Source organism: Elaeis guineensis, chromosome 8 (genome assembly GCF_000442705.2).
Source record: "Elaeis guineensis isolate ETL-2024a chromosome 8, EG11, whole genome shotgun sequence".
Lineage (NCBI taxonomy): Eukaryota > Viridiplantae > Streptophyta > Magnoliopsida > Arecales > Arecaceae > Elaeis > Elaeis guineensis.
Window position 1 is genome coordinate 24,692,363 of NC_026000.2, and position 12,850 is coordinate 24,705,212.

The following is a 12,850-nucleotide window of genomic DNA, read 5'->3' on the forward strand; positions in this document are numbered from 1 at the left end:
CTTATATAAATATGAGATAAAATATTTTTTCTCTCATAAAACATGTTATGAAGGACAGAACTGTAAAATTTCATATCATAGTATCAAAAATTGAAATGAACAATATCTTACACTGAAGTGAAGGTTGATCCATCCAAATCATGATTTTTTTATCATCATATTGACACCAATTGTTGGATCGATGTGTCTCCAACGATCTATACTGATTTACCTCTCATAATCTTGTCTAGAATCTTTGTTGATTAGAGCTTTATGTTGTAGTGTAGATGAAAGAAAATTATTAGTTTTATATCAATTGTGAGTTAGATATTCTGATTTAAATGGGATAAGATATTTTTTCCTCGTGAGACATATTTGAAAGAATAAAATCATGAGGTCCTATACCATAGTATTAGAGATTGAAGTGGATAATACTTTATATATGTGAGAGTGAAGACTAATCTATCCGAATCACGAGTTTTTGACCACAATAAGATCCATCACATATCAAAGATGAAACTATTCTAATATATATTATTATTATATTAAAAAAAAAAATCTTTGTTGGAGCTGGAGTTTTTTTTTTTTTGAGCCCACGTTGCTTTCCGGTTCGATTTTTTTTTTTGGTAAGATGCCTTCCGGTTCGGTTGATCCACCAACTTAATAATAAATCAGGTGTAATCAACCGTTTGACCTCCTTGGACATCTTCTCCTCGTCTAAATTTTGCTTCTAAGATTTTTTAAATTGACCCAAATATCCCTACCAGCCCAAGATAATCTAACAAGGCACTAGAGATACCTCCAACGTGGACTGAGAATCTATCATCCCATATCGCGGTATCTCGCAGCGACGGTGGAGATCAGCTAGTGACGGCATCAAGAGCAAGAAGATCCGGAACGAACGGTTAGATGCTGGAACGAGATTAGCTTGCGACCCGGTGGCGCGGCGATTTTATCGCGAGGAATTTCAAAATTTCAAATTTCGTCTATATTTTAGTGAGTGTGGAGGCCCGACACGAAACTCGAAAATTTTAGTACTTTTTCACTCCTAAGAAAATCTCAACTTTTTCTTTTTTTCCCCCCCACCCCAAATTCTTTCCCTCTGCCCCCTCCCCCCCCCACCCCACCCTCTCTCTCTCTCTCTCGAGTTCGATTCGTCCGACCTCGAGTGTACGGATTTCTGTACGGGTTTTGGTTGCATCTCTCGAATTCGACCGATTGTAGGGTTGTAGGCGTGCTCGATCGAGATTAGGGTTTCGGGGGCCCGGAATTCCGTGGGTTTCTCCGGCGGCCGCTGCTGCCTGCGGGGATTAGTTTTTTCTGAAGCTGGAGCTTGATTCGGTCGGTGGAGCTGCTGAAAGGCGGATTTTTTTGGTAGCTCGGCGGCGTTGAGTGAGCTGGGGTATGGAAAGTTTGGATCTTGGAGCTTAGTTCAGAGGGAATTTTCGAAGCTAGGGTTTCGAGAGTGGTGAATTGGGGCAAATTGTGGTTGGAGGGGTTTTTGGGGTTTGGATGAGTTTCTAGGGTTTCCAGGGTGCTAAGAAAGGAAAAAGATGTTCTACTCTCAGTTTATATTGGCCAAGAAAGGGCCACTTGGAACGATATGGATCGCAGCTCATCTGGAGCGGAAGCTGAGGAAGAATCAGGTTGCGGATACTGATATCGGTGTCTCAGTAGGTTGGTATCCAGTAATTTATCAGCTATTCAAACTTTCTCCTTCTTCGTCTTCTTTTTTGTTGGATCCGTCTTTTTCTTGCACTGTTACGGTTTTTCCTGTTAGCTAACTGCCATTTTGATTCAATTCATCTAATTTGAGCTTTCGAGGGCTAAAACTTTGATTAAATGCATTTGTTTTTAGCATATGTATTACAAAAGGGTAATAATACCACTGCGAGTAGTCTTTCAAAGCCAAAAATTTAATGGATCCACTGCTTAGGTGTGTTAAAATTTTTATTTGATCACCACAGCCTATTTGGTTTTTGGCTATAGCTGTAATTGGCTATTTTTTTTGGTTTCATTTATCCGTTATAGGACTACAAGAGAGCAAGAAGTTCGGTTGCAATGGCATCCAATCCTACTTATGCCTTATTTTGGATGCTGTGCCTCTGATTTTTAATTGATCTTGTGCACATGGGGTATGCCGGAATACTCTTTACCCTTCCATCCAAGCCTTTTCAGTCCTTTTCTCCTCTTCTTACACCCAATAGAACCTTGTCCTTAAAAATGATCATATATGAAATTGCTGGACGCTGTTAGACCGTCTTGATATGCTCCCCATCATTCTATCCGTGATTTGATTGCTTCTTTCTTCCTTGTTCACTCTAATTTTGCTCAGCCTAGTGGATTACGTTTTTTCTTTATTTTTTTTGGTGGGGGCTTTTTTTCTCTTCAATATAAATTGTATTAATAGTACTAGGAGTCTTTAGGTGAATGACTGGAATTAGGAGTTGTTGTATTTATTGATAACCGTTCAATGTATTATTGCAATGTTGTTATATTTATTTATAGGTTCACCTGAAAGTATGCTTATGTGAGTGAGAACTGAATGTTCAATCTGTTTGAAACAAGCACTTTGCATATATAAAGCATATTAATATTGTATTGTATGATAAATATATCGTGCTAAACTCCTTCGAAGGTGATACATGAAAATTCATAAGTGGGCCAGAGCAAGCACGATGGTCATATATCTAACTTTGCCTTATTTCAGCCTTCTTTTATAAATACTACTTCTGTGTATAAAAGAAAAATTGTGATTTTATGTCCTATGCATGGAGGTGTACATTACCTCAAGCATCACCTTAGGATTCTACCTGTTAGGTGTTTCATTTAAATGATCAGGAAAACAACTCATTTTTTCCCAAAATTAGTACTACCAATCAATTTAAGAAAAAAACTGAGTAAGATTGATATGAGGCAGAATTGACTACAAGTTTAATACCGAATGAAAGTTTGAACCGCAAGAATAGGTCTATTTTCCTTTATTTGAATTATAATTGCAAATTACATTTTTTTTTCCTTTATTTGAATTAGTAAAGAGGGTTCAAAAGTGAAAGGTTTAGCACATTTATGAATCAATACCTAGATTATAGTAATATTGAATTGGCCGAAGTCCGAAACATCTCTCTCAAAATTATCAAGTATGAATTAAATTCTTTAAACTTATTCAAAAAATGTTTGAATTATTTTTTTTAATGTTTTAGTTATTGAATGATCTATAGTTTCTGTAAGTTTACTTATTGATTTCTAGTTTTAAAAATATGTTAATGATGTCACATTAATGATAGTTGCTAAAAGCAATAAATAATGTTATCAGAAATAATAGCCTATGTCAATTAAATTATGAGGGTTGCTCTGCTATTGTGCTTGCACTATTGGCATTGGATGCACCTATAGGGATAGTGACCATGGATGGCCATAGATTGTTTACATTTTGGTAGCATAGGTGGGGAATAGCTTTGCTGAATATAAGGAAAAAACTTGACTTGCAAAGCAGAAATAGCTTAGTATTTTAGTAGCTTTTCTTCTCAAGGTTTTAAGTACTAGTTTTGGTACTTGTATTGATATGCAGCTGGTGCATCCTGTACCAAGCATCGGTATGGTACATTCCCTTGGAGCTGATAGTTGGTGTAGGGGGCATACTGGTTATCAGTCCACTATCGGTACTATTTGCTGTACTAGATAGTATGGTCTAGTACCTAAAACCTTGTTCCTTTTGCATGTTTCATAATTATGCACATTAATGCAGCATTTTGTAATTTAAAAATTCATGCTTTCATTAATCATTGAAAAATAACAAAATTAAAGTAAAAAAAAATTATTTTATTTATTTACTTATAATGTTAGTATATGCCATCACTAGGGGTATGCTAGTGGTACAAGTTTTGATATTATTTAATTTAGTAAGGTTTTTTATCATTTCTATAAGCACATATTCACTTTATGCTATGATAACTAGACACTTTATTTTGAAGTTATCTTTGTGCTTCAACACTTTTGGACATTTAGACATGGCACAACATGATAGGTTGGGACATTCCAGTTTGTAGTGTTTGCTGACATCATCTGAAAGTGTCCTATACTTGGCTCTTTTCTTTCTTTCTTTTTTTTTTTTTTTTTGTTGAGTGTCATGAAGGGAACTCTTAAGGGTGAGCCTTGGCACCTTGGCATATTGACCTAGAAGTCATGGGCTCAAAATGCAGCAATAGCCTCTCTGCATGCAGCTACATGCATCCGACCCTCCCTAGACCATGCAATGGCAGAAGCCTCATGCACTAGGCCACTCTTCTTTTTATGTATGGAATTCTTAGTTTTAAGTACTAGACACGGTCCTTATGTTTTTAATATAAAGTTATCAATGCTTTGTAGAGACTTCAAGCAAAGCGTCGTTATATTTTTAGTTTCAAGTTATATTAATTATATGAATACTTTAATGAAATATCATTTTATTTTAAATGTAAATGCATCATAGCTGATTATTGTAAGTATCTCAAGACATCTCAAGTGTCCTTTAAATATATCTGGTGAATAAATCAAATAACTTGGCAAATCATGGGTATCCATTAATTTCTTTGTAAGATAACATCTATAGCTCTCTTTCCCATTTTTCCTCTTTCTTTGGATAAGCATGAAAGGACACAGACAACTCTGCATGTCATATAGACATGCATATACGCACACACATGAATACATATATACATGTAGATGCATTTGTTGTGACACACACACACACACACATTTATTTATATATATACATATTCATACACACATATGTATCAGAGATACATGTATGCACATACATATAGCATATATATGTACCAACACATTTTATATGTACACACATACACATGGAGTCCTCACATGCAACAGTGACATTGTTGGTCACCCTGGAGTTCTCTTTATATAACAGAATAGATGGTCTGTTCTGTTTGATCTCGTTGTGTGACCCTGTAAATATGTTCTGTTCTCAGCTTACTTTTTTACACACATGAATCACATTCCTAGCTGTAATTGTTGGGCTGCATGATGAGAAATCTGGATGAATAACTTCCATTCTGTCTCACATGCAAGTTTCAACAGTGACATTGTTGGTCACCCTAAAGTTCGCTTTATATAACAGAGTAGATGGTCTATTGTGTTTGATCTTATCATTTTTTCTGTTAAGTATGCTCTATTCTCACCTTGCATTTTTACATGCATGAATCACCTGCACCAGCTGTAATTGATAGGTTGCATTGCAATAGTCGATATCACAACCTTCCCTTGCCAAATTATCTTTATACATGAACCCCATTTCAAATTGAAAACTGCATCCATCAGTCCATCCAGTACCATACCAGATCTATTTAATGACCACTGTTTGAAAATCATGATTCAAGTTATTCCTTTTCCACTGGGATTTAGATCAATCAAGGCATTGGAAGCTCTAATCTGTTGATGGATGAGAGACACAGAGACGATGGGTAATACTTTTGTTATGCTATCAAAACAAATCCACATATGATGATCTGATCAATGATGATCCCAGTGAGTTAATTTTAAGACCCACCTAGTGGATCTACAAAGTTAGCTCCTATTGCATTTATAGTTTGGAGAGAACATGATGAAACCCTGTTTGCACTCAGTTTCCCCTAATATTTAATTTGTTTCAATTCCATGTTCCTAACTATATTCTAAATTTCCAGAACAATTTTGCCAATAGAATATTGTAATATTCATTCTTAGAAGACATGTAAAATAACAAATTAATTTGTCCTTGTTCAATTGCACTGATCAGGGGGGAAATCTATAAATGAGATTTAGAAGGCTTCAGGGAACTCTAAGCTTTTGGATTATCTATCAATTTTTGACACTTCATCCTGAAAAGATCTCAGAAATGACTCACACACTGATTGTGAAGATCTGATGTTCATATACCTTTATTTTAAAGTTTTTTATCCATTGTGATAATAGAGAATAATGATTAATCAACTAGAAGATAAAGCTGATTTGGCAAACATCATTTGTTGTCATATTAGCTTTTGGCCTTATTCAATAGTTGACTTTGCGTGGTCCCAACATTTCTGGAGTTCTAGATAGCTGCTCTTTGATTTGGATTTTCGATACTTCCTTGCCTCTTAAAACTATTTGGTTCATTAATGTGCATCACGTGCTATATATGCTGTGTTAACACCATCTATTATCGAGTAACATAGTTTGAGAGGTTTGGCAAAAAGGATATCTTCTTGATGTTGTAGTGGGTGGTGATGTTGTAGTGGGTGGTAATGTAGCACGATCAAGCACTTTTAGCTAATTTCCAAGAGGCTTGTTCAACTAGAGTAACTTTCAATGGTTGGGTCTCTTTGGATCTATTTGTGACAGAGTAGAGTGAATGAGAAAGAAAGGTAGTGAATCTTGTTTGAAGCACTGATGAGAAAAAGAGGACAAATAGTTAGGAAGTAAAATGGATTTTTTGTTGGGGATAGAGGGACTTGAACCCTTGCAATTTCTAAAGTTGATGGATTTTCCTCTTACTATAAATTTTGTTGTTGTCGGTATTGACATGTAGAACAGGACGAGAATAACTTTATATTTGGTGCATCTCCATGTGGTCAACCACTGCCAACAAGTTGGAAGAGAAGTCCTCCAAAAGTCAACAAAATTGAATGGTGAATTCTTGATGTGGAACCTTGGCGTTTTCCACCTTTCCTGTTGTCTTTCTGACTAACACATACATTTGCGATTTATTAGAAAATTCTGATGTGTTGGTCGTGATGGTCCTTTGTCAAATTCAACAATTCACAAGTAAAGATCATAATGACAAGGGTAGCAATCTATGTCTAGTTTGACTTCCAGTAGTGAGTACTAAAATCTTCATGCCGATTGATGTTACTACTCTCTCTCTCTCTCTCTCTCTCTTGCGCGTGCGCACTCTAGCCCTCGCTCTCCCCTCCTCTCTTCTCTGCCCTCACATTTCTTCTTTCTTCTCTCCACTTTTTCATGAATAAAGTTTGGCTTAAATGTCTTGCACTTCACTGATCACATGGTAGTACAAATAGTATGCACAAGAAAGCCTCTCTAATAGTGGCGCCTTATATTAATGCTTCAATTTCTTATTTTTTGGTTTCCACATCAAGATCTTCAGATTCCGCATATGCTATACTTTTAAAGAAATATCCTAATATTGTGGTGTCTCAAGACCCAAAGTATAGTCAGTTCTTTAGTCTGACCATGGCAACATCTCCTATCCTGATACCAACCACTTCACTAGAACTGAAAGAACATTATTAGTTTGTGCTGTTTCCTTCAGAATGGAATGGAGTAACTTATCTTTCTTTCACTTATACAGGATTTTGTTAGTTCTCAACCATGTAAAGCTTTCATAGGTACTTCAGCAATTTTCACTACCTTATTTTCCTTTAATTGCCAGCTTCAAATCAGGTGACCAACATACAAGATCTATTGCATGCGTATTAGATTATCTATGAAAATCTCATTCAAATGGTTGCTTGATTGCCCATTACTACATACCATATGTGAATAGTACATATCAATTTTTCCTTTTTTGAATTTGTATATTTGTTTGTGATGTTCATTGTTCTTTAATTGTTGGTTGAATAGTAAATGGTTTTCTTCATTGATTAATGTTTACGAGTTTGATGGCATTATTCACCAAATGAGCCATAGAGATTGCAAACATTGCTATTATGTGGTAGGTTTTTGCTTACTTTATATTATCATTATAGCGATCTTAATGACCGCACTATCCCCCTCCTTCGTTTCACTGTATCCATCTATCCTTAAAGCCACTTAAATAGTTGGTTACCTTTTAATTAAACGTTATATGCCTCTGGCTTTTTTGTGGAGATACAAACTTTTGTTTGACAGTTTCCCATCCCAAAAAAGAATTAATTCCAACATACAAAAAGGTTGTTGGCTTCAGGCAAGGCACATGAACTCTTGATAAGGCAAGGCTTAAGCATCATAGGCTTTCATCAAGGGTTCAAAGTCCTAAAAGAATAAATGTAAATAAAGTGAAAATAAACAAGGTATATGATGTGGGAATCGAGTCATTTTTTAACTTGATTAAATTTGGTAAGAATTACACATTCCACATGCAAAATTGGCATAGATCTTAATGGTTAGTGTGCGTAACACATTTACCATGTTTTCATAAGAAGTCTGAGTCTGGATAAGACAAGAATAAAAATAAATCCATCTATTCCCTTTTGGTCTTCAAAATTATAAAAGCCCAACATATATGCTTTCACATGGACCATAACTAAAGGTTTCAAGCACTCGGTACTAGCCTCTTTATTTGATGCACTTCACATTGGGAAACCTTGCCCTTGAACATCAAGGGGCTCGTGGTAGGCCCACCTAGAGGCATGAAGCAAGGTGAGCCCCAAAAGTAGTTCTTTTTTTTTTTTCCTCAACAATGTCAACTTGTAAGTTTGAAGTATTACAGCCAACCATATATCAATGCATTTTGTATTTTAAACTTGATCGAAACTTTAAATGTATTTTATCTTTAGCATTATCATTTTTTATTTTTCCCCCTTTTTTTGAAGTGATATGCTCAGCGATGCAATCTTTTGACATTTAGAACGATTGCTTAAAAACTATTAAATAGGATTCAAAAGCCATACGTATTTTTCCTTCTTATTCAATAATATTATCAAATGTGCTGGAAAATTTTTTTTAGTTTGCACCCATCTCATCATACTTTTATATTGACTATAATCTAAAATAAAATATATTATTTAAATAGTATTTCAGTAACTTAAAGAGTGACATCTGGGTGAGGTTTTGAATACCAGTTGGATGGCGAGGCATCCCACCATCCCAATTATCTGATTAGGGCATTGACTTGAGTGTCGATATGGGACAAAGCCAGGAATGGATTGGGATGAGATGTGACATCTACCGTTGAGTGTTCGGATGTGGAGCATTCGGAAATATCATGATGACCTTGTCCAATGATATTCAAAACCTTGCTTCTCAGTGGCACTCTAGACATCTTTTGCAACCACCAATCTGACTGCTACTCAGTTTCCATGCCACCACTGCCACCTCCTCACATCCTCCTGATTGATTGAGGTTCGGAATGCTGCCCTCAGTCCCCTCCAACTTCCAAACCCTCCACCCTCAGGCCAGGCCTTGGCTTGGCCATTAATTTCCAATTTAACCCAGGTTTCTCGGGTTTTCAAAGCCGAGCCTTGGGATGGTCATATTAGCCTTATTCCTATGCTATGCTAATTTCGTGTATACATCAAAATCAAAGATTGTTTTATGCTATAGTAAATCCAATGTAAGCTTACGGTTAAAAAATAGGTAATGGAACCTCAATTAGAAGTTATTGTTTTCCATGACCCTTTCTGGCACTTAAGACAGACTTTTGTATGGGTATGTTATAACTTGTTGAACATATATTTAGTTGTACTTTAGAATATTTGTTACACTAACTATTTATTATCACAAATTTCCTTTTATAATTTTGCTCTTACATGCATTTTGCATATCAGTTTTGTGATAACCAAGAATCATTGCTTTCTTCTTTAGAAGAGTTAAGTTATGATAGGGAAGTTTGATTGAAGTTTTTCACCTTCATAATATAATGACTTGTTAAAAGTTGGTTGATCCTTGAGAATTTGATCAAAACATTGTGCTACTTTGAAGGCTGAGCCTTTAACTCCACACATCATCTTTAGCAAGCCCTCCTAGATGGTCCTAGTGATTTGTCCTTGTAAGTCATCAATTACGGCGTCATGATATTCGAGGGAGCTATAGTATTGTTCAATATGATGTTTTTGTCGAGTTCTAGTATGTATTATACTCTTTAGTTTTCCACTTTTATGGGCCACCCTTTGGTTTTATTGATCAAGCATTAGCAAGGTCAGCAGTACTGGTAGTGGTATAGATAACCTGTACTTCTTGTCCAACGGTACAATATGGTATGGTACCATGCCATGCCAACTCATAGTGTATGGACAAAGGGGAGACAGAGAGGGAAGGGAAGAGGGAGAAGGAAAGTGAGGGAGAGAGAGGGAGGGGGAGACAGAGAGGCTGAGAGAGAGGGGTGTAGAGAGAGAGAGGGCTTTCGAGCCCCCTCTCCTTCGGTTGCTTTGTAACTAGGGTGCGGGAGAAGGAAAGAGGAAAAGGTAGAGAGAGGGAGAGTGAAGAAGGGAGGGAGAGGCCGGGAGGTGGAGAGTAGGGGCTTTCGAGCCCCTTCTCCTTCAACCATTCTATAACAGGGGAGGAGGGAGAAGGAAAGAGAGGAAGAGAGAGAGAGGGAAAGGGAGAATGAAGGAGGAATGGAGGGAGGGGGGAGAGAATGGCAGAGAAAGGGCGGGGGAGAGGGAGGGCTTTCGAGCCCCCTCTCCTCGAGCCACTTTGTAACAAGGGCTTGGGAAGCACATGAAGAATATGATAATTTTTAAAATGGAAATATAATATTTGATATAGCATGATGAGTGAAGAGCAATTTGATCATCGGGATTAAATTTCAAAGATCACCATACAATTTGAAGACAAATTGTATTGAAGGACCCTTCATTTGGTGAAGGAATTTCTCTCCAAGAATTTTTATTAATATGTCAAAAGGCAGCCCTTTATACAATATATTAGAAGCATATATAGGATTTGTCCCTAAATTTGGGCATGAGACCTGGTACAAAATTATACTAAGAAATAGGACTTAATAATAATGAAACATGCTAGAAGTATTCAACTACAAATTTAGGAACCATGCTAAAAATTGATATTGTCCTCAATGGGAAATTTATGGAAAAATCCACAGAAAATCTTTCAATCAATTGGTTGCTACGAAGCTTGGCATGGTCTAATTGGTCACAGTACGTACTGGTTGCACACTATGTTGCATCCATATTATATTTTATTATTAAATTTTAAACAACTTTAATTTCCATTATGTGATTGACGATTAAGTACCCAATTCAAAAATAAACCAAATAAGATTCATCTTCCTTACTCTGACCTATAATTGTATTAGACTTAATTTGGGCTAACCCTACCCAGTCTAGAACATGTATACAAGCCATTTGACTCACTATATATAAAATTTGTGTTCTCAGGTAACACTAATTTTCTAGTTTGCATGAAAGTGAGTTGGTATTAGTGTTTTATTGCACCTCATTTCTTGGACTAGAGTCATAGCTATACATCTCCTTGAATGAGGGCTTGATGTTGTTGCTTAAGTGAGATAATTATTGGAGTTAAACTGGCAAGATGATTGGAGGGAATTGTGTAAGGGTCTACTTAAGAGTCGGAACATTACACAAATGACATGCTGAATGATACAGCATGCATTGCATAAATGGGAATGTTGGTTTGTGGCAAGACTCTGAGAGTTGGAATGCATTCAAGGAAGCTTTGGAGTTGCACCAGCACAGGATACAATAAAGGAAACCTATTGATACGATAAGACATGCTTCATAAAAAGATACAGACACTGTTTTACAGGTTAGGGTTGGAATTACATGTAATAGTCCATCTATAAGAGAGGACTTTGAGAAAAGCAGAACAGTAGCTGTAGAAAAGATTTGATGATACTTGTGCTGATTCTTGATGTAACCCGATATGGCATGAAAGTTATGCTTGAATCTCTGTTATGTATATGGCAAGTTTTCTTATTTCAATTCTACCAAGAATCTGATATAAATAAAGGGGGAGATTGATGTTTTTTGTTTTGAACTTGATGATTTAATGATAGCTATGATGATATTTATGTTGTGATTGAGTTGCACCACCATGTAAAACATGTGGGTAGTATCCAGGCTGAAACTGATAGAATTGAATCAAGTCAATGGACTAGGGACTAAGTCCGAAATTTGGCAACTTGCTGTGACAAAGGAGGCATATTTTTTCACTCATGTTCTGATGATTCTATGGAGAAGAAGGCTTTTCTTCCTGGAAATTGATAATTTGTATGTGATGCTGTAACTTTTTTTCCTTTTTCGGGGATTTGAAAAGTAAACTTTTTCTGGGTGTGAAAATGTCTACAAGATGGATTTTGCGGAGGCACGGGACTGAAAAAGCTGAGGTGTAATTTCTGCTGAGAGAAGGTTACAAATACTTTTCATGTAGAAAGATTTATACTTCAAATATTTTTTATTCTTGTGCACAGACACTTTGCAGAGATGTGAAAGTCATCACAATAGTAGTGTTAAAACCAGATTTACAAAACAAGGGTGTTCTTTTAGTTGGAATGATTCCTTAAAATTGTAATATGCTTGTTGTTTTAAACAGCAATGCATAGTGTTTCCAGATTGATTAACTTGACCAGCTAACTGCTATGTTGAGAAGCAGCAGTACCATATGTTAAAGGTTCTCATACATGCCTTATATGAATATGTTATTGTATAAATAACTAATATAGTGCAATCTTAATGTTTTCCATTTGGGTATGTACTATTTTGTGTTGCCATTGGCAAGATATTTAATCTCGGTATTGGGTCCCATCCCAGTACTTTATTGGTATGGGTGGTTCAGTTACTGTACACCCCTGTACTGATGGTACAGTGCTTGAGTCGGCTCAGTAGTTTTATTATGTGTCACTATGTTGGCGTACTGAGAACTAGTACCATGCCAGTACTGTACCAACCATCATTCTCTATACCTACTGGTATGGGTCGCTATGTGAAACCATGGTCATTGGAATAGATGGTTGAGTAATTTAGTCCCTTTGATGCCTTCCCCTTCTAATTTTTCTATAATTTTTTCAATGCAGATTCTATTCTTTTTCCTGAAGTTCCGATCGCACTTCGGTTGTCTAGCCATCTTCTACTAGGTGTGGTGAGGATATATTCTCGGAAGGTCAATTATCTTTTCCATGACTGCAGCGAGGCTCTGCTCAAGATAAAACAAGCCTTTA

The 12,850-nt window shown here is 36.3% G+C and overlaps 1 protein-coding gene across 1 annotated transcript in view; it reads left to right on the plus strand.

The window, feature by feature from the left end:
* Window positions 1-1,090: 1,090 nt before the first annotated feature.
* LOC105049844 (sister chromatid cohesion 1 protein 4) overlaps window positions 1,091-12,850 on the plus strand; it is a 24,746-nt gene continuing 12,986 nt past the window's right edge. The window contains 2 exon segments of the mRNA XM_073261766.1: window positions 1,091-1,656; window positions 12,707-12,850. Of these exon segments, the coding sequence (XP_073117867.1) occupies window positions 1,533-1,656; window positions 12,707-12,850 (268 nt within the window). The 5' untranslated portion in view covers window positions 1,091-1,532.